This window comes from Hemiscyllium ocellatum, chromosome 30 (genome assembly GCF_020745735.1).
Source record: "Hemiscyllium ocellatum isolate sHemOce1 chromosome 30, sHemOce1.pat.X.cur, whole genome shotgun sequence".
NCBI classification, from domain to species: Eukaryota; Metazoa; Chordata; class Chondrichthyes; order Orectolobiformes; family Hemiscylliidae; genus Hemiscyllium; species Hemiscyllium ocellatum.
The window spans coordinates 3,488,070-3,514,760 of NC_083430.1; the positions used below are offsets into that span (position 1 = coordinate 3,488,070).

At 44.3% G+C, this 26,691-nt stretch overlaps 1 protein-coding gene across 1 annotated transcript in view; it reads right to left on the minus strand.

Moving 5' to 3' along the window:
* Positions 1-26,691, minus strand: part of LOC132829988 (nuclear GTPase SLIP-GC-like) — a 151,219-nt gene that overhangs the window by 23,734 nt on the left and 100,794 nt on the right. The window contains exons 12-13 of the mRNA XM_060847440.1: positions 14,040-14,167; positions 13,680-13,853 (exon numbers count right to left, since the gene is read on the minus strand). Of these exons, the coding sequence (XP_060703423.1) occupies positions 13,680-13,853; positions 14,040-14,167 (302 nt within the window). The remainder of the gene's footprint in view (positions 1-13,679; positions 13,854-14,039; positions 14,168-26,691) is intronic.

A 26,691-nucleotide genomic window follows, 5' to 3' on the forward strand; every position in this document is an offset into this window, starting at 1 on the left:
CACAGTTTGTTAACCCAGCCACAACTCTGTTCACGAGTCTTTGAAATGTGATGGGTGCGTTCTTCATTCTAAAGGGCATCACCTTGAACTGATATAGCCCATTTGGGGTCATAAATGCAGAAAATTCTTTCGCCTTCTCTGATAAAGGTATCTGCTAGTAACCACACAGTAAGTCCAACTTGGTGGTGTCACTGGCTTGTCCAACTTTCTCGATACAGTCCACCAATCTCATTACTGGATATCAGTCTGATTTTATAACAATGTTGTCTTTCTGATAATCCATGCAAAATCGTCGAGTCCCATCCGGTTTGAGAACTAAGACGATTGACAAACTCCACTCGCTCTGACTCGGTTTGATGATATCCTCATTGAGCATGGCCTCCACCTCCTCTGGACCTGTCTGGCTTTGAAAGGATTAAGCCAATAGGGGTGTTGTTTTATTGGAGCAGTATTCCCTATGTATATTTCACACATAGTCTTCCCCACCTGATTCTTACACGTCATCATACTGCAGTAACAAACCTTTCAACTACATTCTATCTCCTGAAACAGAAAGTTTACTAACCTATCCCACTCCTCAAGGACTTCTTCATGTTTTAACATATTTTGAGGCAAATCAAAATCCACCACATCTGGAATTGATTCCTCACTCCGCGGGGCAGTACTAACACCTGTTTCTCTAGTTCTTTCTCTCTAGTATAATACATTTTCAACATGTTCACAGGACATACCCGATACCATTTTTTCTACTTGGCATCTTTACATGGTAATTCAACTGACTCAACTTGGGCAGTACGGTGGCACAGTGGTTAGCACTGCTGCCTCACAGCGCCAGAGACCCGAGTTCAATTCCTGCCTCAGGCAGTGTGGAGTTTGCACATTCTCCCCATATTTGCGTGGGTGCTCCGGTTTCCTCCCACAATCCAAAAATGTGCATGTTAGGTGAATTGCCTATGCTAAATTGCCCGTAGTGTTAGGTTAAGGGGTAAATGTAGGGAAATGGGTCTGGGTGGGTTACGCTTCGGCAGGTTGATGTGGATTTGTTGGGCCGAAGGGCCTGTTTCCACACTGTATGTATGTTATCTAATCTAAAACTTTTCTCTCAATTTGATAGGGACCTCTAAACCTAGCTTTGAAGGGATCTCCCAACACTGGTAACAGTACTAACATGTTATCCCCTTGGGAAAACGTCCACGTCTCAGAGTTTTTAATCTGCCACCTGCTTCTCTCTAAATTGTGCCCTCTTTAGGTGCTGTTTAGCCAACTCACCTACTCGATTTAATCTCTCCCACACTTCCAATACACAAACTAATTGTGAGATCTCCGACTTTGAGCTTGTCAATTTTTCTTTAGTTAATTAGAATGACTAGAGAAAGATTAGACCCAATCAAGGATAGTAGTGGAAGTTGTGCATTGAGTCCAAGGAGATAGGGGAAACACTAAATTAATATTTTTCATTGGTATTCACTCTGGAAAAAGACAATGTTGTCGAGGCCATAAATGCAACTAGACTGGACGGGATTGACGTTTGCAAGGAGAAGGTGTTAGCAATTCTGGCAAGTGTGAAAATAGGTAAGTCCCCTGGGCTGGATGGGATTTATCCTAGGATTCTCTGAGAAGCTAGGGAAGAGATTGCAGAGCCTTTGGCTTTGATCTTTATGTCACCATTGTCTACAGGAATAGTGTCAGAAGACCGGAGGGTAGCAAATGTTGTCCCCTTGTTCAAGAAAGGGAGTAGAGACAACCCTGGTAATTATAGACCAGTGAACCTTACTTTGGGTGTAGCTGAAATGTTAGCAAAGGTTATAAGAGATAGGACTTATAATCATCTAGAGAGGAATAAGCTGATTAGGGATAGTCAACACGGTTTTGTGAAGGATAGGTCATGCCTCACAAACCTTATTGATTTCTTTCAGATGGTGATCAAACAGGCGGATGAGGGTAAAGCAGTTGATGTGGTGAATATGGATTTCAGTAAGGTGTTTGATAAGGTTCCCCACAGTAGGCTATTCCACAAAATACGGAGGCATAGGATTGAGGGTGATTTAGAGGTTTGGATCAGAAGTTGGCTAGCTTAAAGAAGGCAGAAGGTGGTGGTTGATGGGAAATGTACTTATCGGTGTTGTTACTAGTGGTGTATCACAAGGATCTGTTTTGGGCCACTGCTGTTTGTCATTTTTATAGATGACCTGGATGAGGGCATAGGATGGGTTAGTAAATTTGCAGATGACACTAAGGTTGGTAGGGTTGTGGATAGTGATGAAGGATGTTGTAGGTTAGAGAGAGACATAGATAAGCTGCGAAGCTGGACTGGGAGGTGACAAATGGAGTTTAATGTGGAAAAGTGTGAGATGATTCACTTTGGAAGGAGCAACAGGAATAAAGAGTACTGGGCTAATGGTAAAATTCTTGATTTGGAGGATGTTGGACAGGGGTGTACAAAGTTAAAAAAGTCACACAACACCAGGTTATATTCCAACCTAATTATTTGGAAGCACTAGCTTTCGCAGTGCTGCTCCTTCAGCAGGTGGTTGTGGAGTGTAGATTCTTGGTAGTGTAGATAAGCAGAGGGATCTCGGTGTCCATGTACGAGATCTCTGAAAGTTGCCACCCAGGTTGAAAGGGTTGTTAAGAAGGCATACAGTGTGTTAGCTTTTATTGGTACAGCGATTGCGTTTTGGAACCATGAGGTCATGCTGCAACTGTACAAAACTCTGGTGCAGCTGAATTTGGAGTATTGCGTACAATTCTGGTCACTGCATTGTAGGAAGGATGTGGAAACTTTGGAAAGGGTTCAGAGGAGATTTAGTAGGATAGAACGTAGAACATAGAACAGTACAGCACAGAACAGGCCCTTCAGCCCACGATATTGTGCCGACCATTGATCCTCATGTATGCACCCTCACATTTCTGTGACCATTTGCATGTCCAGCACTCTCTTAAATGTTCCCAATGACCTTACTCCCACAACTGCTGCTGGCAACGCTTTCAATGCTCTCACAACTCTCTGTGTAAAGAACCCACCTCTGACATCCCCTCTATACTTTCTTCCAACCAGCTTAAAACTATGACCCCTCGTGTTAGCCATTTCTGCCCTGGGAAATAGTCTCTGGCTATCAACTCTATCTATGCCTCTCATTATCTTGTATACCTCAATTAGGTCCCCTCTCCTCCTCCTTTTCTCCAATGAAAAAAGTCCGAGCTCAGTCAACCTCTCTTCATAAGATAAGCCCTCCAGTCCAGGCAGCATCCTGGTAAACCTCCTCTGAACCCTCTCCAAAGCATCCACATCTTTCCTATAATAGGGCGACCAGAATTGGACGCAGTATTCCAAGTGCGGTCTAACCAAAGTTTTATAGAGCTGCAACAAGATCTCAGGACTCTTAAACTCAATACCCCTGTTAATGAAAGCCAAAACACCATATGCTTTCTTAACAACCCTGTCCACTTGGGTGGCCATTTTAAGGGATCTATGTACTTGCACACCAAGATCCTTCTGTTCTTCCACAGTGCCAAGAATCCTATCTTTAGATTTTAGATTATTTACAGTGTGGAAACAGGCCCTTCGGCCCAACAAGTCCACACCGACCTGCCGAAGCGCAACCCACCCATACCCCTACATATACCCCTTACCTAACACTACGGGCAATTTAGCATGGCCAATTCACCTGACCCGCACATCTTTGGACTGTGGGAGGAAACCAGAGCACCCGGAGGAAACCCACGCAGACACGGGGAGAACGTGCAAACTCCACACAGTCAGTCGCCTGAGGCGGGAATTGAACCCAGGTCCCTGGCGCTGTGAGGCAGCAGTGCTAACCACTGTGCCACCGTGAATGAAACCTTTGAAGAGCAGGTGTGCATGCTGGAATGGATAGAGATAGAGGAAGCTGATGTGCTGAAAATTTTGTCAAACATTAAGATTGACAAGTCACCAGGCCCAGATCATATTTGTCCTCGGCTGCTTTGAGAAATGAGAAGTGCGATTGCTTCGCCATTTGCGAAGATCTTTGCATCCTCGCTCCCCACTGGAGTCGTACCTGAGGACTGGAGAGAGGCAAATGTAATTCCTCTCTTCAAGAAAGGAAATAGGGAAATCTCCAGAAATTACAGACCAGCAAGTCTCACGTCTGTCGTCTGCAAGGTGTTAGAAATGATTCTGAGGGTAGGATATATGACCATCTAGAAGAACATGGCTTGATTAAGTGCAGTCAACATGGCCTTGTGAGGGGCAAGTCATGCCTCACAAACCTTATCGAGTTCTTTGAGGATGTGACTAGAAAAGTTGATGAGGGTCGAGCTGTGGATGTGGTGTATATGGACTTCAGCAAGGCATTTGATAAGGTTCCCCATGGTAGGTTCATTCAGATGGTCAGGAGGAATGGGATACAGGGGAACTTAGCTGTCTGGATACAGGATTGGCTACAAAGTTTGTTTCTTTCGTAAAGACAGAAGCAAAAACTAATTTAGGGCTTCCCCTACCTCCTCAGACTCCACAAACAAGTTCCCTTTGCTATCCCTGATCGGCCCTACTCTTTCTTTGATCATTCTCTTCTTCCTCACATAAGTGTAAAATGCCTTTCTGTTCTCCCTAATCCGTTCTGCAAAGCCTTTCTTGTGCCCGTTCCTGGCTCTCCTCAGACCATTTTTGAGCTCCTGCCTGTAATCCTCTACAGCTGAGCTTGACCCTGGCTTCCTCCACCTTATGTAAGCTACCTTCTTCCTTTTGACAAGAAGCTCCACCGCTCTCGTTATCCAAGGTTCCTTTATCTTACCACTTCTTGCCTGTCTCAGAGGGACATATTTATTCACCACTCGCAACAGCTCTTCCTTAAAAAGTCTCCACATGTCTATAGTGCCTTTACCATGGAAGAATTGCTCCCAGTCCATGCTTCCTAACTTATGTCTAATTGCATCATAGTTTCCTCTTCCCCAATTAAATATCCTCCCATTTTGCCTAATCCTCTCCTCCTCCATAGCTATGCAGAATGTGAGGCAGTTGTGGTCACTATCACCAAAATGCTCTCCCACCACAAGATCTGATACCTGCCCTGGCTCGTTTCCGAGCACCAAGTCTAGAATGGCCTTTCCCCTCATCGGCCTGTCAACGTATTAAGTTAGGAAACCCTCCTGAACACATTTTAAGAAAACAGCTCCATTCAAATCTTCTGCTTGAAGGAGGTTCCAATCAATATTAGGAAAGTTAAAGTTACCCATTACAACAACCCTACTACATCCACACTGATGTTGCCTGGTATGAATGGAAGGCCTTATGAAGAAAGGCTGAGGGATGTGGGGCTGTCTTTGTTAGAGAGAAGAGGTTGAGAGGTGATTTAATTGAGACATATAAGATAATCAGAGGGTTAGATAGAGTGGACAGTGAGAGCCTTTTTCCTCAGATGGTGATGGCAAGCACGCGAGGACATAGCTTTAAATTGAGGGATGATAGATATAAGGACAGATGTCAGAGGTAGTTTCTTTCCTCAGAGTAGTAAAGGCATGGAACGCATTGCCTGCAACCGCAGTAGACTCGTCAAATACAAGGGCATTTAAATGGTCATTGGATAGACATATGGATGAAGGTGGAATAGACGTAGGTAAGATGGGCTTCAGACTGGTTCCACAGGTCGTCGCAACATCGAGGACCCAAGGGCCTGTACTGCACTGTAATGTTCTACTTTCTATGTTATCATTTTAAAGGGCCTCTCACTTTATGCCCAAATATTAACTTGAAGGGAGTGAACTGAGTAGATTCAGTGGGTGCAACTTGCGGCATCTCTAATGGCAAACAATACGAATGGGATGCCTTTATCTCAATCATTCAGTAATCCTGACGGGATGCTCTCAACATGGTCTTTAAAGTCTGATACCACTTTTCTAAAGCTCCCTGGGATTCAGGATGATACACACTGGATTTAAAGTGCTGTATACCTACACTATCCATAACCTCCTTTAACAGCCTAGCAGTAAAAATTTGATCCTTGGTCCGGTTGAATCTCTGGGTAGCCCATATTGTGTGAAGAAAGCTACAGGCTCCTTTTGCCTTGATACTCTGTAATGGAATTGCCTCCAGAAATCTGATAGACACATCCATTATGTGTCTGTACCATTAACAAGTACTGGTTCCCACTTTTAGTTCTCGAGAGGGGACCTACAAAATCAATTATAACCCGTGTGAAAGGTTCTTCAAGTGTGGGAATTAGCAATAAAGGTCATGGTTTTATTACTGCCCGTGGCTTACCTACCATTTGGCATGTATGACATGTACGGCAAAAGTTCACCACATCCTTGTGCATTCTAGGCCAATAAAAATGTTTCTGTGCCTTAGCCTGAGTCTTTCATACCCCTCGGCAACTTCCTATTGGTGGTTCATGTGCTACCCGTAACACTTGCTGTCTGTATGCTACCAGCAACACAATCTAGTGCATTTTGGCCCATTTCTCCTTTGCAGTAACCTGCTGCGGTTTTCATTTCTGTCTTAGGATGCTATCTTTCAGAATAATAACCCTCAGTGATATCCTCTGCCTCCTTTTCGGAGTACACATCCACATACATATCTTTTATCGTCTTGTCTTTCTGTTGCAAGTCCCTTAGCCTTTCAGGACCAAACACTTCTGTCTGATCCTCTGCCTGTTCAGGTTTTTCCTGCACCATTACGTCAAACAGGGTGTCCGATAACTGAACCTCAACTCCTTCATCTTTGTCTTCGGTTTTGCTTCATGCCGTGACGTCTGATAGTGGCATCAGGCTACCACACAGTCTGGGAAAATAACTGGATATTTCTGTTTTAACTCCTCAGTTTCTTGGTCTTCCTTGGGCTTCTCCACAACAAGGGGTGTCACTCCCACCTTGGACTCTGCTAAATCATTCCCAAGAACAAAGTAGATTCCTGGAAATGACACTCAATCATTCCCACTGTAGCTTTCCCAGTCTTGAGTTGGAACTCCAACCTTACATAGGGGAATGCTAAATTTCTGTCCATCTGTCCCACAAACTACCACACTCTTTGGTAACAGATCAGAAAGTGTGCAAATTCACTCATTTCTTACTATGAGCAACTGGTTAGATCGCAAAAGTATACCTTTTTACCCTTCTCCCCTGTTTTTTTCCTGAGTAAACCTTCTTCAGGAAAGGGCTCATGCCCAAAACGTCGACTCTCCTGCTCCTTGGATGCTGCCTGACCTGCTGCACTTTTCCAGCAACACATTTTCAGCTATTTCCACTAATGCCACTGGCTTAGCTTCTTTTACCACATCTTTTCTGACAGTGCCTTTCTTTAACAACCAGCACTGTGACTTTATGTGTCCCACTTTACCACAGTGGAAATTTCTGAGGCATTTCACCTCCTTTCCACACTCTTGGGCTTCTTTTTTATCCTGTACTAAACTCTTACCTGTGCTCTCTACTCTTTCTTTTGTAGTATAGGATCTTCCCTTGTCCCCAACTTTATCTCTCACAGGATGAAATTCTGGCCAGAAGCTTGCCTGATGCATCAACATGTATTCGACTGCTAATTCTGCTGCTCGTCTCACTTCCTCAACTTTCTGTTCATCTACGTAAGTTCTTATGGTCTCTGGAGCAGAATAATCTCTCTGAGCCTCATAGGTCCTATCTATCCTCCAAGCATGCACCCATCTATCAAAGTGACTATGTTTAATTCTTTCAAACTCAACATAAATCTGACCTGGTTCCTTCTTTATGTTCCTGAACCGCTGTCTATAACGTTCTGGTACCAAATCATAAATACTTAAAGTAGCCTTGTTGACATCTTCATAATCTCTTGACCCCTCATTTGACACTCCTTGCGTTAAAGCTGACACACTTTAACTGATTCTTTTGTTTCATCACATGAGAAACCTTCCCAATAGACACACTACACCTGTCACTGCCCCATCTACAACTACCCCCCTCTCAGATATATAGCTCTGATTTCCACGCTCTTGCTAAACTAGTTCAAACTCTCCTGAACAACACGAGCAAATCCCCCACCCAGGACATTTGTGCCCCTCCAGTTCAGGTGCAACCTGTCCTTTATGTACAGGTCCCACCTTCCCCAGAAGGTTCCCCAATGGTCTAGGTATCTGAAGCCCTCCCTCCTGCACCAGCCTCGCAGCCATGTGTTAAGCTGCATTTGCTGACTATTCCTCACCTCACTATCTCGTGGCACCGGTAGCAAATCCGAGATTGCTACTCTAGTCGTCCTGTTCTTCAGCTTCCAACCTAGCTCTCTTTTCAGATCCTCAATCCCTTTCCTGGCTATATCATTGGTGCTAATATGTACCACAATTTCTGGCTGCTCACCCTTCCCCTTCAGAATCTTGTAAACCCGATCGGTGACATCCCAGACCCTGGCACCAGTGAGGCAACATACCTTCCGGGCGTCCCGTTCTTGACCACAAAATCTGTCAATCCGTCTAACTATTGAGTCCCCTACCACTAGCGCTTTTTTATTTTCCCCCCTTCCCTTCTGAGCACAGTGCCAGGCTCAGTGCCAGAGACGTGACAATTATGGCTTCCCCCGGTAGGCCATCCCCACCAGCAGTATCCGAAACAGGATACTTATTGTTGAGGGGAACGGCCACAGGGGATCCCTGCCCTATCTGTTGGTTCCCTTTCGTCCCCCCGACTGTAACCCAGCTGTTCTTATCCTGTGTCAGAGGAGTGATCACCTCCCTGTACATCCTCTCAATTTCTTCCTCAGCCTCCCAGATGATCCGTAGTTCATCTGGCTCCAGCTCCAGTTCCCTAACTCAGTTTTCCAGAAGCTGGAGTTGGGTGTATTTCCTGCAGATGTGTAGTGTTTCTTACCTGCAGGAGGAACATGCAACTACCCTAACATCCATATCCCACTACTCAAAGCCTGCACAGGACTAAACAAAGGAAAAGAAGAAAAGAAAAAGAAAATTAGAAAACCTGAAAATTTACAAAGTTTACAGACTCTTAGTAAGGTTAGAGGAGGTGGGTGAGAGGGAGGGCCTACCATGTAGGGTCTCAGGTTTAGATCTCACCCACTTAAAAACTTCCTGGCAGCTCTCGTTTCTCTCGAGATAGTAAGGAAAGAGATCAATCTGAGATTGGTACAGTTGAGAACAGAAGTGAGTCAAACAGTCAGGGCAGGCAGGGACACAGCACAGAACAAGGTAGGAAATAAAGTGCATATATTTCACTGCAAGGGACCTAACAGGGATGGCAGATGAACTCAGGGCATGGTTAGGAACATAGGACTGGGATATCATAGCAATTACAGAAACATGGCTCAGGGATGGACAGGACTGGCAGCTTAATGTTCCAGGATACAAATTGCTACAGGAAGGACAGAAAGAGGGGCCAGAGAGGAGGGGGAGTGGCGTTTTCGATATAGCATTACAGCTGTACTGTGGGAGGATATTTCCGGGAAATTATTTGGGTGGAACTGAGAAATAATAAAGAGATGGGATTGTATTGTATACCCCCTAATAGTCAGTGGGAAATTGTGAAACAAATTTGTGAGGAGATCTCAGTTATCTGTAAGAATAACAGGGTGGTTATGGTTGGGGATTTTAACTTTCCAAACATAGACTGGGACTGCCATAGTGTTAAGGGTTTAGATGGAGAGGAATATGTTAAGTGTGTACAAGAAAATATTCTGATAGAGGAGGTGCAAAATTTGACCTACTCTTGGGAAATAAGGCAGGGTAAGTGACTGAGGTGTCAGTGGGGGAGCACTTTGGGGCCAGTGACCATAATTCTATTTGTTTTAAAATCGTGATGGAAAAGGATAGACCAGATCTAACAGTTGAAGTTCTAAATTGGAGGAAGGCCAATCTTGACGGTATTAGGCAAGAACTTTCAAAAGCTGATTGGGCGCAGATGTTCACAGGTAAAGGGACAGCTGGAAAATGGGAATCCTTGAGAAATGAAATAACAAGAGTCCAGAGAGAGTATATTGCTGTTAGAGTTAAAAGGAAAGGCTGGAAGTTATAGGGAATGCTGGATGACTAAATAAATTGAAGGTTTGGTTAAGAAAAAGGAAGCATATGTAAGTATAGATGGGATAGATCGAGTGAGTCCTTAGCAGAGTATAAAGACAGTAGGAGTATACTGAAGAGAGACATCAGAAGGGCAAAAAGGAGACATGAGATAGCTTTGGCAAATAGAATTAAGGAGAATCCAAAGGGGTTTTTTTAAAAATACATTAAGGGCAAAAGGGTAATGAGGGAGAGAATAGGGCTGTTCAAAGATCAGCAAAGCGGCCTTTGTGTGGAACCACAGGAGGTGGAGGAGATACTAAACAAGTATTTCGCATCAGTATTTCCTGGGGAAAAGGACATGGAAGATATAGAATGTAGGGAAATAGATGGTGTCATCTTAAAAAATGTCCATATTGTTGAGGATGGATGCTAGATGCCTTGAAACGCATAAAAGTGGGTAAATCCCCAGGACATGATCAGGTGTACCTTAGAAGCTTGGGAAGGGATTGCTGGGCCTCTTGCTGAGATATTTGTATCATTGATAGTCACAGGTGACAAGCCGGAAGACCGGAGGTTGGCTAACATGGTACTACTGTTTAGGAAAGGTGGTAAGGACAAGCCAGGCAACTATAGACCAGTGAGCCTGACGTCGGTGGTAGGCAAGTTTAGATTAGATTCCTTATAGGAGTTGTTGGAGGGAATCCTGAGGGACAGGATGTACATGCATTTGGAAAGGCAAGGACTGCTTAAGGATAGTCAACATGGCTTTGTGCATGGGAAATTGTCTCACAAACTTGTTCACATTTTTTGAAGAAGTAACAAAGATGATTGATGAGGGCAGAACGGTAGGCGTGATCTATATGGACTTCAGTAAGGTGTTCGACAAGGTTCCCCGTGGGAGAATGGTTAGTAAGATTAGATCTCATGGAATACAGCACTAGTCATTTGGATACAGAACTGGCTCAAAGGTAGAAGACAAAGGGTGGTGGTGGAGGGATGCTTTTCAGACTGGAGGCCTGTGACCAGTGGAGTGCCACAAGGATCGGTGCTGGGTCCACTACTTTTCATTATTTATATAAACGATTTGGATGAGAGCATAAGAGGTACAGTTAGTAAGTTTGCAGATGACACCAAAATTGGAGGTATAGTGGACAGCGAAGAAGGTTACCTCAAATTACAACAAGATTTTGATCAGATGGGTCAATGGGCTGAGAAGTGGCAGATGGAGTTTAATTCAGATAAATGCGAGGTGCTGCATTTTGGGAAACGCAAATCTTAGCTGGACTTATACACTTAATGGTAAGGTCCTGGGGAGTGTTGCTGAACAAAGAGACCTTGGAATGCAGGTTCATAGCTCCTTGAAAGCAGAGTTGCAAGTAGATAGGATAGTGAAGGCGGCGTTTGATATGCTTTTCTTTATTGGTCAGAGTATTGAGTACAGAGTTGGAAGGTCATGTCACGGCTGTACAGGACATTGGTTAGGCTACAGTTGGAATATTGATTGCAATTCTGATCTCCTTCCTATCGGAAAGATGTTGTGAAACTTGAAAGGGTTCAGAAAATATTTACAAGGATGTTGCCAGGGTTGGAGGATTTGAGCTACAGGGAGAGGCTGAACAGGCTGGGGCTGTTTTTCCTGGAGCGTCGGAGACTGAGGGGTGTCCTTATAGAGGTTTACAAAATCATGAGGGGAATGGATAGGATAAATAGACAAAGTCTTTTCCCAGGGGTGGGGAGTCTAGAACGAGAGGGCATAGGTTTAGGGTGAGAGGGGAAAGATGTAAAAGAGACCTAAGGCGTAATGTTTTCATGCAGAGGGTGGTGCGTGTATGGAACGAGCTGCCGGAGGAAGTGGTGGAGGCTGGTACAATTGCAACTTTAAATGGCATTTGGATGGGTATGTAAATAGGAAGGGTTTGGAGGGATATAGGTCGGCATGACCGAAGGGTCCATTTCCATGCTGTACATCTTTATGACTAAGTCGCGACTTCTCAAGTTCAAATTCTCTCTCTCCTTCTCTATCCCTTTGCTCAGCTAAGAACACTCTCTCTCTCTTTTTACTCTCCCTCTTTGTTTATCTTCTAACTCCATTTTCCTCAATGATAATTTAAGTTTTCCTAACCCTACTGCACTTGTCGGTTTCTCTGACACACCTAAGGTTTCAGTAACTCCTTTACAATCTCAGCTTTTTTTTTGTCCTTTGTTAAACCCAAATCTAATTTCTTTGCTAATTCTAAAAGTATGGCCTTTTTCTTTCCTTCTAAACTTTCTTGGCAAATTTGAGAATCATCTTCAAACCGCAGAACCTCTTTAACAATTTTAAGAGCCATTTCTTACATCTTTAATTTAACCAACCACAAGTCACCGAAATTGAACAAATTGTCTCACCAACATTTTATTTAAAGAACTGGGACACTAATCTGAAAGTATTTACATCTACTGGGCTTTATCGTACCCCAAATTCTATTCAAATCTGTCCAAATCTCAGACTGGATCTGTCTGAACCTCTTCAAATCGCAGACGAAAGCCCCCAAACTGTTACGACATGGGGTAAACCCCTCTGTAACTTAAACCAACCACACAGAAAAGTTTCACCTTGTGCTGTAATCTGTTAAAATTTCAGAGGCAATGAACTACCCCAGAGGTCATTATTTAAAATGAAAAGTAACAAATTTATTTTTTAAGTCCAACAGAGAATATTAAACCAACAAGTATTTACAACTCCTTTCCCTTAAATCCATCTTTTACCTCCCACACTACAATACTAGTCGAATAAAATGCCCGATTACATTTATATATAAAAAAAATCACATCTCAAAACCAGCCAACTTTGTCGGTTCTCCTTTGTAGATTTTCTCGAGGTCGGTTTTGATGTTCTGCTGTGCAAACTTCTTCTAGACAGGTAACTTTCAGAGAGCTCTTCAGCTAGGAGTCTATATGTTGGTCCTGGGCAGTTCTCCTCCTAACTGTTCAAAATGTATGGTTTTATACTCCACAACATCGGATCATTTCATTGGTTTTAATATCATCAAAATACTCGATCCAAATTTGATTGGATTTTGGTATCTTGGGGCATAATTTAAACTGATCAGCGGAATTTGTTTTTGTTTCATGGGAACTCAGCTGCAGCTATTTGTTTTGACCAAGTATTACACTTGAACTTTGTTCAGAACACTTTGTGTTGTGTCAGACCTTGCTAGCTTTTCATTCTCTTAAAGGTACAGGACACCTCTACACCTTCGTAACATTTTCAAGCCCGATTGGAATGTGTAGAAGTTCAAGACAGAAGTGAATAGCTTTTTGGATATTAAGAGAATTATGCAATGTGAGGATAATGTAGCAAGATGTGGGTGAGATAGTTTAGCCATGATCTCACACAATTTTAATAATAAATATATTAGTAATCTTTGAGGATGCAATAAATGGGATAGACAAAGGGTAAACAGTAGAGTCATGTATTTATATTTCCAAATGCATTCAAGCAGAAGTCATATTATAGGTTACTACACAATACAAGAACTCAATATTGGGTAATATAAATTAGCAAGGACATAGGATTGGTTAACGAACATGAAACAAAGAGAATATAGGTCAATGTGATTTGGAATCTGCAGAAATTTATTCCTAGTTTGGTAATTAATTCTGGCAACAACAATAAAATGAAATCATATACTGAAATCATCCATGCAAGATACAAATCCTGGGGCTAGTCCCACTTGGTGTACCTACCCGCTCTGTATGTTGTTGAATGATTTTCCCACACTTTTTCTCTGCTTCCTGAACTCCGTGTTTGAGATGATCCTGCAGATGTTTGCAGATATCCTCCAGATGTTCATTAAAAGCTTCCAAACTCACATGGAATTCTTTATTAATGGTATTGAACCTGCTTTTCAGGATCTCATTCTGGAAATGTGTAATAATTCAGAAACCAGTCAGGCTTTTGTAAATTTTGATCAAAAATAGGCTTCAAAAGGGTTTTTACAAGAATTATTAAGATAGTGTCTGAAAGGCTAGGGCAGAGTAGAGTGTCAAAGGTATTTGGGATTTGAGGATGCAGAGCTTAGTGTGCTGCGGTTTAATTATAAATACCTGTTTATTTTGGTTGAGCGATATAAGAAGGAGCAGCATCCCCCACACTTCAGACACGTAGATATTCACCACTTTCTTTCTTTCTTTCAAATACAAGTCGATGATGTGTTTTCTCAGACTTGGTATTTCTAAAAATGATACAACAATCACAAGAGGTACTGTACTGATCACATGAAAAACCTGCAAAATGTTAAAGTTATTCTCATTTGTGCTGCTGACACATTGACAAATTGAAAACAATAAATTTCCATTCATTCCCCAGTTCTTCAGCTGCCTCAGGTTTTGAATGCAACGGCACGCTGAGTGTTTACCGCATCTCAATGAAAATGAATCTGATGATTTGAAGATTAAGTTCAACTCAGAAGGTGCAAACGAGTTTCTCCCAATAGGTTACACTGGAAACAGTAATGGCAATGTCACAATCACAAGATTAACAATATAGAACATAGAATAGTACAGCATGGGACACGCCCTTCAGCCCACGATGTTGTGCCGAGCATTTATCTTAATCTAAGATCAATCTAACCTTCATTTGTGTCTCTCTGGTTGATGTGATGTGTCAAGTGGGTTAGCACAGTGGGTGGTGTATGGAGGAAAAGCACCCAATCGAGGACAGCAGAGAGACTTTGCTGAGGAGCATTCTGGGAGAAGTTGGCTCAGTCACTATGACTGATCAGCTGAGGGAGGAAGAGCCACCTCCCCCACCCCAGTGAGAAAAGAGCATCCAAAAGAGAATGGCAGATAAACTTATTGTGTGTAAAAACCTGGTCATCCGTTGTGAGGTACTTTCTGTTGTTGTATGTGGCACAGGTCTCCCATTCCCCAAAACTGTGCTGTTTCAGTCACCTGAGGCATCTTCCATTTTATTCGGAAGCCAAAGACAGACCGGGTTTGCAGGAACTCCACAAGAAATGCTGGATAAGCCAGGGGCTGGGGGGGGGGTAAATGGGGAGGAGAGAGGGAGAGAAATGTACCCAATTTTGCTGTCATCCTGATGGCTACCTTTATGTGTGGCTGAACTGAGCTCTGCATAGCGCCTTGGTATTCAAACACCAAGTGTCACCACATACTGAGGCTCTACTTGTCCCCAGTGTTGCGAAGGATGGGACTGTCCTCGCTGCTGTGGATTCCTTTCCAAGTAGTCAGTGCAGTCACCACGACTGATCAGCGGAGTGAAGCCATGTCAAAAAGTGTGGCACTGGAAAGGTACAGCAGGTCAGGCAGCATCCCAGGAGCAGTTTGACCTGCTGTGCTTTTCGAGCGCCACATTTTGTTTGACTCTGATCTCCAGCATCTGCAGTTCTCACTTTCTCAGACTGAAGAAGATCCTTCCACCCAGGTGATAAGTAGAAGAAACGGCATCCAATAGAGGATGGCAGAGAGATTTAGGCCAGGACCTACTGGAGGCATATGACAGTACGCTTGTAGCTGGTACCACGAGGAAAGGTATAATCATCCTCATCTACAAGCAGAAAGGGGAAAAGCAAGAAAATTAGAAATTGGCAGCCAATCTCATTGCTGAATGCAGACATTGATAACCAGATCAGTTCTGCCCTGGGATCAGTCATTCATCCTGACCAAATCTACTATACCAGTAAGGATGATCTCGGAGAGCCTTGTGCTCCTCAGGGATATGATTGCCTTTATGCAGGATGGTGGGATAGGGTAGATGCCTGCCTCATCACCCTGGACCAGAGGAAGGCTTTTGACAGGATGTCACACACCTACGTGTGGGTTGTGCTGTCCAAAAATGGGCTTTGGGGAGGGAACCTGCAATTGGATCCTGCTGCACCAACATTGTTAGTACAGTCTCAATCAATGGATGGAAACAGAAAGCTTTCCAATCAAATCTGGAGTCAGGCAGGGCTGCCCACTCTCTCCTGTCTTGTTTGTGTGTTATATAGAGCTCTTTGCTGACTCCATCAGGAAGGATGTGAACCTGAGAGGTGACTATTCCAGGCCAGGGGAGGACAGCAGCCTCCCTGTACATGGATGACATCGCTACTTTTTGCTTAGATCTGCTGTCAGTGCACGGACATATGAGCATCTGCAATCAGTTCAAACTGGCCTCCGTAGCCAAGGGTGAGCTATGTTCTTGGGGAACTGGACTGACCGAACCTCCAATCACTTCACCATCAGGACAGGTTGCCTGAAGGTGCTGGGAATATGGTTCGGAGGGGCCAGGGTGTGCACAAATCCTGGGAAAAGCACATCACCAAAATGAAGCAGAAAGCGATCCTTTCGGACCATTGCTCCTCTCCATTGCAGGTAAAAACCTGGTCATCAGGTGTGAGGCACTCTCTCTATCATAGAAAGTAGTGCAGGGCTGGCCATCCCCTAAAACTGTGCTGTTTCAGTCACCCGAGCCATTTTCCATTTCATCGGGAAGCCCAAGATAGACCATGTCTGCAGGGCCTCCACTTAAAAAAATATGGGGGTGTGGAGGAACATACACAATGTTGCCCTCATCCTGGCGGCCACCTTTGTATGAGGCTGCATCAAGCTGTGCATAGACCCTTGGTACGCAAACATCAAGTGTCACTACATAGCGAGGTTCTACCTGTCCCCAATGATGTGAAGGAGAAAGTGAGGACTGCAGATGCTGGAGATCAGAGCTGAAAATGTGTTGCTGGAAAAGCACAGCAGGTCAGGCAGCATCCAAGGAGCAGGAGAATCGACGTTTCGGCATGAGCCCTTCTTCAGGAATGAGAAAAGTGTGTCCAGCAGGCTAAGATAAAAGGTAGGGAGGAGGGACTTGGGGGAGGAGCGTTGAAAATGTGATAGGTGGAAGGAGGTCAAGGTGAGGGTGATAGGCCGGAGTGGGGTGGGGGTGGAGAGGTCAGGAAGAAGATTGCAGGTTAGGAGGGCGGTGCTGAGTTCGAGGGGTTTGACTGAGACAAGGTGGGGGGAGGGGAAATGAGGAAACTAGAGAAATCTGAGTTCATCCCTTGTGGTTGGAGGGTTCCTAGGCGGAAGATGAAGCGCTCTTCCTCCAGCCGTCGTGTTGCTATGGTCTGGCGATGGAGGAGTCCAAGGACCTGCATGTCCTTGGTGGAGTGGGAGGGGGAGTTGAAGTGTTGAGCCACGGGGTGGTTGGGTTGGTTGGTCCGGGTGTCCCAGATGTGTTCACTGAAACGTTCCGCAAGTAGGCGGCCTGTCTGCCCAATACAGAGGAGGCCACATCGGGTGCAGCGGATGCAGTAAATGATGTGTGTGGAGGTGCAGGTGAATTTGTGGTGGATATGGAAGGATCCCTTGGACCTTGGAGGGAAGTAAGGGGGGAGGTATGCCCTCCACCGCATCTTCTCCACTTCCCGCTCCTCTGCCCTTGAGCCCCGTCCCTCCAATCGCCACCAGGATAGAACCCCACTGGTCCTCACCTACAACCCCATCAACCTCCATATACATCGTATCATCCGACGTCATTTCCGTCACCTCCAATCAGACCCCACCACCAGGGATATATTTCCCTCCCCTCCTGTATCAGCTTTCCGAAAAGACCACTCCCTCCGTGACTTCCTCGTCAGGTCCACACCCCCCACCAACCCAACCTCCACTCCCAGCACCTTCCCTGCAACCGCAAGAAATGCAAAACTTGCTCCCACACCTCCCCCCTGAGGGAAAAGGAGAGAGTGGATCCTGTTGCATTGTTCCCTGAGCAGACTGTCATAGCCATTTGGCAGAATGCCTCATTATCAAAACTTTCCAACAAGCACCAATACATCGCTTGGCTGGTGATGGTAAGGACACCACATGTGAGATCCTTCATACATGCCCAGTCAGTTTGCACTAACACACACTGGCCTCCAAGTGGGTGCAGTAGGGTTGAGACTGTCACACATCACCTTCTGGAATGTGCTTTTGCAAAGATGCCTAGCGGAAAATGTAGTGGTATTTGTGGAGGTTCGTCCTGAGCAGCTCCGGAACATGGGACTCTGTGCTCTATGGTCTGTTCCCTGGGATACACACTGATCCAATCGTCAACTGCACCTGGAGGACCATCACCTCTGTGAAAGGTGCTGTATGGTTTGTCTGAACCTTGTTGGTCTTCCAGAATGAGGAGTTGACATTGACCAAGTATAGCAGACCGGCACACTCCAAGGTCAAGGACTCACTAAATCTTAGGGCAGCTACCACCAAGATGCAGTGGGGATCGACCACTGCCTTGATGTCATTCTGCTGAAGGTAAATGAAGGTCCGTTCAGCTCTCTGAACCCCCTAGTGCCTCAAATATATGTAAATATTAGTATTGAATAAGAGAGGTCTTTGTTTTTTTGTTGGGATAGAGTCAAAGTTCAATATTTTGTTTACTTTCCTAATATGCAACTGTGCAGAATCATACTGCATTTGTGTCAATGTACAAATAGAAAGATTTTTTAGGAATAAAGTATATTTTTGAGATAAAAAGAAAGCATTCTGGGGGAAGTCAGCTCAGTCACCACAACTGATTAGCAGTGTGAGGAAGAACTCAGTATCAAGGAATGGCTGAAGATTATCACAACACAAGGTTATAGTCCAACAGGTTTAATTGGAAGCACACTAGCTTTCGGAGGGCCTCTCCTTCATCACCTGTCCACAATCACCTGATAAAGGAGCGGCACTCTGAAAGCTAGTGTGCTTCAAATTAAACTCATTGGACTATAACCTGGTGTTGTGCGATTTTAACTTTGTACACCCCAGTCCAACACTGGCATCTCCAAATCCTGAACATTATCAGTTGCCAACCTCAGCGAGATGCCATCACCAGACACATATTCCCATTCCACCCCCTCCCTTTCTGCCTTTCGCAGGGATCATTCCCTATGGGACACCTGGGCAACATTTCCTTCACTCCCAACATCACCTGACGGCTCATTGGCATCTTCCCCGCAACTGCCGAAGGTATAACACCTGCCTATTTACCTCCGCCCTGTCCAAAGGCCCAAACATACCTTCCAGAAGAAGCAGCTCTTTATCTTCACTGCTCACAATCTAATCTGCTGCATTCGCTGCTCACAATGTGGTTTCCTCTACATTGGGGAAATGAAGTGTAGACTGGGGGACCGTTTTGTATAACATCTACATTCTGCCCACAAAAAAGGTGCTGAGCTTCCAGTTGCCTGCCACTTTAGCACACCACCCTGTTCCCTGGCCAACATCTGTCTCAGGCTTGCTGCAGGGCTCCAGTGAAGCTCAGTGCAAGCTGAAAGAAGAACACCTCATTTTCTGCGTGGGGACCCTGTCGCCCTCCAGACTTAACATCGAGTTCAATATTTTTAGGACCTGAACTTCCCCATGTCCTAGCCCCCTACCATGTACATCAGGCAATTTTATCACAGTCTTGCATCACACACAACCTATTGTTAGCCACTAACAGTCTGCATTAACAGCTATTAACAGCTCAGTCAGATTGTTATTAACTCCTTCGTTTGCACAACAGTTCTTCTCTCTCTGGGCTCTATCCCTCCCTACTGCTTAGTCCTTACACCATCCCCCAACCTACCTTCTACGAAAAAACTGACGTTTTCCTACTCCCATCAGTTCTGAGGAAGGGTCACCAGACCTGAAACGATCACCTTGATGTTTCTTCACATCGACTGCTCTGCCTGCTGAACTTCTCTGATCTACTTCGGAGTTATTTCTGATTTACAGCAGCCACAGTTTTTTTTGTTTTTTGTAGAGCAGTGGATGTTGTTTACATGGATTTTAATAAGGCTTTTGACACAATCCCTCATGGTATATTTATTCAGAAGATTAAGATGAATGAATCCACAGTGATCTGGCCATGTGTGGATTCAGAATTGGCTTCCCATAGCAGGCAGAAGGTAGTGGTGAAAAGGTGTTTCTCAGGCTGGATATCCATCACTAGTATAGAATCTGTACTCTGTGTTAGATATAAACAACGTGGATGAAAATGTAGATGGATGGGGTTAAGTTGTTGCCATAGTCTTACCAGACCACAGGGGCTGCTCTCTTATTAGAGAGAAGCGACTGGTGGTGATTTAACCTGAGGGCCGTTAGACCTCAGGCGAGGGAAGAGGTTGAGAAGGAGAGTCCTTCATGGTAACCTCAAACTGGTGATGGGAACTGAACCCACGGTGTTTTAAACCAACTCACACTGCTTTGTAAACCAACGATCCAACCAACCGAACTAAACCGATTCCTGGTGGGTTAGCAAGTTTGTAGACAGTACAAGGATCGCCGGAGTTGTGGAGAGTGAAGAATGCTGTCAAAGGATACAGTTCAGTTGCAGATTATGGGCAAAGAAATGGCAGATGGTATTTAATCCAGGTACGTGTGAGGTTATGCACTTGAGATCAAATATTAAAGAAATACATACAGTTAATAGCATGACCCTGAACAGCACTGACATACAGAGGGATCTTGGAGTTCAAATCGATAACTCCCTGAAAGTGGTCACGCAGGTAGATGGGGGTGGAAAGAAGGTATATGAAATGCTTGCCTTTATAGGTTGGGCAATTGAATATAAGTGTCAGGATGTCATGCTGCAGCTTTATAAGATTTTGGTTAGGCCACATTCAGAGTATTGCATTCAATTCTGGTCGCCAAATTCCAGAAAGGATGTGGAGACTTTGGACAGGATGCAGAAGAAATTTGTCAGGATGCTGCCTGGATTAGAGATTTTGAGCTATAAAAAGAGGCTGGAAAAAAATCAGGTTGTTTTCTCTAGAGTGGTAGAGGCTGAGGGGAAATGAAGAGGAGTCTATAAAATTACAAGATGCATAGGTAGGGATGATGGTCAGAATCTTTTTTCCCGGAACTGAAGTGCCTAACTGTGGGGGCATGCATTTAAAGTGATAACATTCAAAGGAGATGTGAGGGGCAATGTTTTTACACAGTGGTTTCGGTGGCGGTGGTGGTGGAAAGATACAATCGGGGTTTTTAAAGGGACTTTTACAAAAGTACATGAATATGCAAGAAATGGAATCCATTGTGAAGGATGAGATTTCTGAATACTTGGAAGCGCATGGTAAAATAAAGCAAAGTCAGCATGGTTTCATGAAGGGGAGTTTGTGCCTGACCAATCTGCTAGAAATCTTTGAGGAAGTAACAAGGAGAGCCAATGGACATAATCTACCTTGACATCAAGGCATTTGACAAGGTGCTGCACAGGAGGCAACTGAGTAAGATAAGGGGCCATGGTGTTAAAGGCAAGGTGCTAGCATGGATGGAGGCTTCGTTGTCTGGCAGAAAGCAGACAATGAGGATAAAAGGGTCCTTCTCAGGATGGCAGCCAGTGACAAGTGGTGTTTCACAAGGCTCAGTGTTGGGACCACAACCTTTCACTTTTTACATTAACAATCTAGATGAAGGAATTGTGGGCATTCTGACTAAGATTGCAGATGGTATAAAGATAGGTGGAGGGACAGGAAGCATTGAGGAGGCAGGGAGACTGCAGAAGGATTTGGGCAGGTTAGGAGAGTGGGCACAGAAGTGACAGATGGAGTATAAAGTGGGAAAGTGTGAGGTCATGCACTTTGGTAGGAAGAATAGAGGCATGGACTACTTTCTAAATAGGGAGAAAATTCAGAGGTCTGTACAGAGACTTGGGAGTTCTAGTCCAGGATTCTCTCAAAGTAAGCTTGCAGGTTGAGCAGTAGGTAGGAAGACAAATGCAATGATAGCATTTATTTTGAGAGGACTTGAATATAAAATCAGGGATGTACTTCTGAGACCCTAGAAGGCTCTGGTCACAACATATTTGGAGTATTGCGTTCAATTTTGAACTCCCTATCTCAGGAAGTATGTACTGGCCTTGGAGTATGTTCAGAGGTGGTTCACGAGAATGGTCCCAGGAATGAAAAGCTAACATATGAGGAATGTTTTAGGACTCTGGATTTTAGGAGTCAATGGAGTTTAGAAGAATGGGGGGGGGGGGTATAATTAAAACATACAGAATACTGAATGACCCAGACAGAGTAGATGTTGGGAAGATGTTGCCATTGAGGAGAAAGTGAGGTCTGCAGATGCTGGAGTATCAGAGCTGAAAATGTGTTGCTGGAAAAGCGCAGCAGGTCAGGCAGCATCCAAGGAACAGGAAATTCGACGTTTCAGGCATAAGCCCTTCATCAGTAATTGATTCCTGATGAAGGGCTTATGCCCGAAACATCGAATTTCCTGTTCCTTAGATGCTGCCTGACCTCCTGCGCTTTTCCAGCAAGATGTTTCCATTGGTAAGAGAGACTAGGAGACAAGGGCACAGCCATAGAGTAAAGGGAATACCTATTAGAATGGAGATAAGAGGAAACTTCTTCAGCTAAAGAATGGTGAATTGATGGAAATCATTGCCACATTGAGTATATTTAAAACTGAGGTAGATTGGTTCTTGACTATCAAGGGGATGAAAGCTTACGGAGAGAAAGCAGGAGAATGCAGTTCAGAAACTTATCAGCCATGATTATATGAGATAGCTTTGGCAAATAGGGTTAAGGAGAATCCAAAGGGTTTTTACAAATACGTTAAGGACAAAAGGGTAACTAGGGAGAAAATAGGACCCCTCAAACATCAGCAAGGCGGCCTTTGTGTGGAGCCACAGAAAATGGAGGATATACTCAACATGGAACATAGAACAATACAGCGCAGAACAGGCCCTTGGACCTTCGATGGTAAAAACAATGACTGCAAATGCTGGAAACCAGATTCTGGATTAAAATGGTGCTGGAAAAGCACAGCAGTTCAGGCAGCTTCTGAGGAGCAGGAAAATCGACGTTTCGGGCAAAAGCCCTTCATCAGGAATCGAGGCAGAGTACCTGCAGGGTGGAGAGATAAATGAGAGGAGGGTGGAGGTGGGGAGAAAGTAGCATAAAGTACAATCGGTGAATGGGGGTGGGGATGAAGGTGATAGGTTAGAGAGCAGGGTGGAGTGGATAGGTGGAAAGGAAGATAGGCAGGTCATGGGGACAGTGCTGAGCTGGAAGTTTGGAACTGGGGTGAGACATCGGCCCTCGATGTTGCGCCGACCTGTGAACTATTCTCATCTTGGCTCCCTACACTATCCCAAAATTATCCATGTGCTTATCCAAAGATTGTTTAAATCTCTTTAATGTGGCTGAGTTGACTACATTAGCAGGTAGGGCATTCACACCCTTACCACTCTCTGCGTAAAGAACCTGCATCTGTCTTAAATCTATCACCCCTCAATTTGTAGTTATGCCCTCTCGTACAAGCTGACATCATCATCCTAGGAAAAAAACTTTCACTGTCTACCTTATCTAATCCTCCAATCAACTTGTATGTCTCTATCAAATCCTCCCTTAGCCTTCTTCTTTCCAATGAGAACAGACCCAAGTCTCTCGGCCTTTCCTCATAAGACCTTCCCTCCAGACCAGGCAACATTCTGGTAAATCTCCTCTGTACCTTTTCCAATGCTTCCACACCCTTACCGAAATATGGCGACCAGAACTATACACAATATTCCAAGTGTGGCCGCACCAGTGTTTTGTATAGTTGCAGCATGATATTGCGGTTCCGGAACTCAATCCCTCTACAAATGAAACCTAACACACTGTTTGCCTTCTTAACAGCACTATCTACCTGGGTGGCAACATTCAGGGATCTATGTACATGGACTCCAAGATCCCTCTGCACATCCACACTACCAAGAATCTTTCCATTGACCCAGTACTCTGCCATCCTGTTATTCTTCCCAAAGTACATCACCTCACATTTAGCTGCATCGAACTTCATTTGCCACCTCTCAGCCCAATTCTGCAGTATGTCCAAGTCCCCCTGCAACCTGCAACCTGCAACATTCTTCCAAACTGTCCACTACTCCACCAATGTTAGGATCATCTGAAAATTTACTAATCCATCCACCTATGCCTGTGTCTAAGTCATTTATAAAAATGACTAACAGCGGTGGTCCCAAAACAGACCCTTGTGGCACATCACTAGTAACCAGACTCCAGGTTGAATATTTTCCATCAACCACCACTCGCTGCCTTTTTTCCGAAAGCCAGCTTCTAATCCAAACTGCTAAATCATCCTCAATCCCATGCCTCTGCATTTTCTCCAGCAGCCTACCATGTGCAACCTTATCAAAGGCTTTACTGAAGTCCATGTATACCGCGTCAACTGCCCTACCCTCATCTACATGCTTGCTCACCTTCTCAAAAACTCAATGAGGTTTGTGAGACATGACCTGCCCTTGACGAAACCATGTTGACTATTTGAAATCGAATTGTTGCTTGCTAGATGATTATAAATCTTATCTCTTATAATCCTTTCCAAAACCTTTCCGACAACAGAAGTAAGGCTCACCAGTCTATAATTACCTGGGTCATCTCTGCTGCCCTTCTTGAACAAGGGCACAACATTTGCAATCCTCCAGTCCTCTGGTACTAAACATGTAGATAATGATGACTCATATATCAAAGTCAAAGGCTCTGCTATCTCCTCCCTAGTTTCCTCAGATAAATCCCATCCAGCCCAGGGAATTTGTCTACTTTCTCTCCTTCTAGAATTGATAACACCTGTTTGTAACTAACCTTGATCCTTTCTAGTCTAATATCTTGTACCTCATTCTTCTCCTCTACAATATTCTCCTTTTCCTGAGTGAACACCTATGAGAAATGTTAGTTTAGCACCTCTCTGATCTCCACAGGGTCCACAATCAACTTCCCATTTCTGTTTTTGACTGGCCCTGTTCCTACCCTAATCATCCTTTTATTCCTCACATACCTATAGAATAAAGGAGAACCCTAAAGTTTACTATTTGCTAAACACTGCTCGTGTCCTCTCTTCGCTCTTCTTAACTCTCTCTTTAAATCCTTCCTGGCTGATCTGTAACTCTCCATCACCTCAGCTGAACCATCTTGCCTCATCAACACTTAAGCCTCCTTCTTCTTAACAAGAGATGCAATTTCTGTTGTAAACCACGATTCTCTTACCTTATCACTTCCTCCCTGCCTGACAGGGACATATCTATCAAGAACACGCATTATCTGATCCTTAAACCAGTTCCACATTTCCATTGTCTGCATCCCCTGCATTTTGTTACTCCATTCTATGCATCTTATTTCTTGCCTAATCACATTATAATTGCCCTTGCCCCATCAATACCTCTTGATCTGTGCCATGTACCTATCCCTTTCCATCGCTAAACTAACCATAACTAAATTATGGTCATTCTCTCCAAAGTGCTCACCTACAACTAAATCAAATGAGTATTTTGCATCAGTATTTATTGTGGAAAAGGATTTGAAAGATATAGACTGTAGGGAAATAGACGGTGACATCTTGCAAAATGTCCATATTACAGAGGAGGAAGTGTTGGATGTCTTGAAACACATAAAGGTGGACAAATCCCCAGGTCCTGATCAGGTGTACTCTAGAACTCTGTGGGAAGCTACAGAAGTGATTGCTGGACCTCTTGCTGAGATATTTGTATCATCGATAGTCACAGGTGAGATGCTGGAAGACTGAAGGTTGGCTAGCGTGGTGCCACTGTTTCAGAAGGGTTGTAAGGACAAGCCAGGGAACTATAGACCACTGAGCCTGACCTCTGTACTGGACAAGTTGCTGGAGGGAATCCTGAGGGACAGGATTTACATTTATTTGGAAAGGCAAGGACTGATTAGGGATAGTCAACATGGCTTTGTGCATGGGAAATCATGTCTCACAAACCTGATTGAGTTTTTTGAAGAAGTAACAAAGAAGATTGATGAGGGCAGAGCAGTAGATGTGATCTATTTGGACTTCAGTAAGGCATTCGACAAGGTTCCCCATGGGAGACTGATTAACAAGGTTAGATCTCATGGAATACAGAGAGAACTAGCCATTTAGAAACAGAACTGGCTCAAAGGTAGAAGACAGAGGGTGGTGGTGGAGGGTTGTTTTTCAGACTGAGGCCTCTGACCAGTGGAATGCCACAAGGATCGGTGCTGGGCCCTCTACTTTTTGTCATTTACGTAAATGATTTGGATGCGAGCATAAGAGGTACAGTTAGTAAGTTTGCAGATGACACCAAAATTGAAGGTGTAGTGCACAGCGAAGTGGGTTACCTCAGATTACAACAGGATCTTGACCAGCTGGGCCAATGGGCTGAGAAGTGGCAGATGGAGTTTAATTCAGATAAATGTGAGGTGCTGCATTTTGGGAAAGCAAATCTTAGCAGGCTGTACACACTTAGTGGTAAGGTCCTCGGGAGTGTTTCTGAACAAAGAGACCTTGGAGTGCAGGTTCATAGCTCCTTAAAAGCGGAGTCGCAGGTAGCTCGGATAGTGAAGGAGGAGTTTGCTATGCTTTCTTTATTGGTCAGAGTATTAAGTACAGGAGTTGGGAGATCATGTTACAGCTGTACACAACATTGGTTAGGCCACTTTTGGAATATTGCATGCAATTCTGGTCTCCTTCCTCTTAGAAAGATGTTGAGAAACTTGAAAGGGTTCATAAAAGATTTACAAGGATGTTGCCAGGGTTGAAGGATTTGGGAGAGGCTGAACAGGCTGGAGCGTTGGAGGCTGAGGGGTGACCTTATAGAGGTTTACAAAATTGTTGTGGTTCTGTTCGCCGAGCTGGGAGTTTTTCTTGCAAACGTTTCGTCCCCTTTCTAGGTGACATCTTCAGTGCTTGGGAGCCTCCTGTGAAGCGCTTCTGTGATGATTCCTCCGGCATTTATACTGGTTTGAATCTGCCGCTTCCGGTTGTCAGT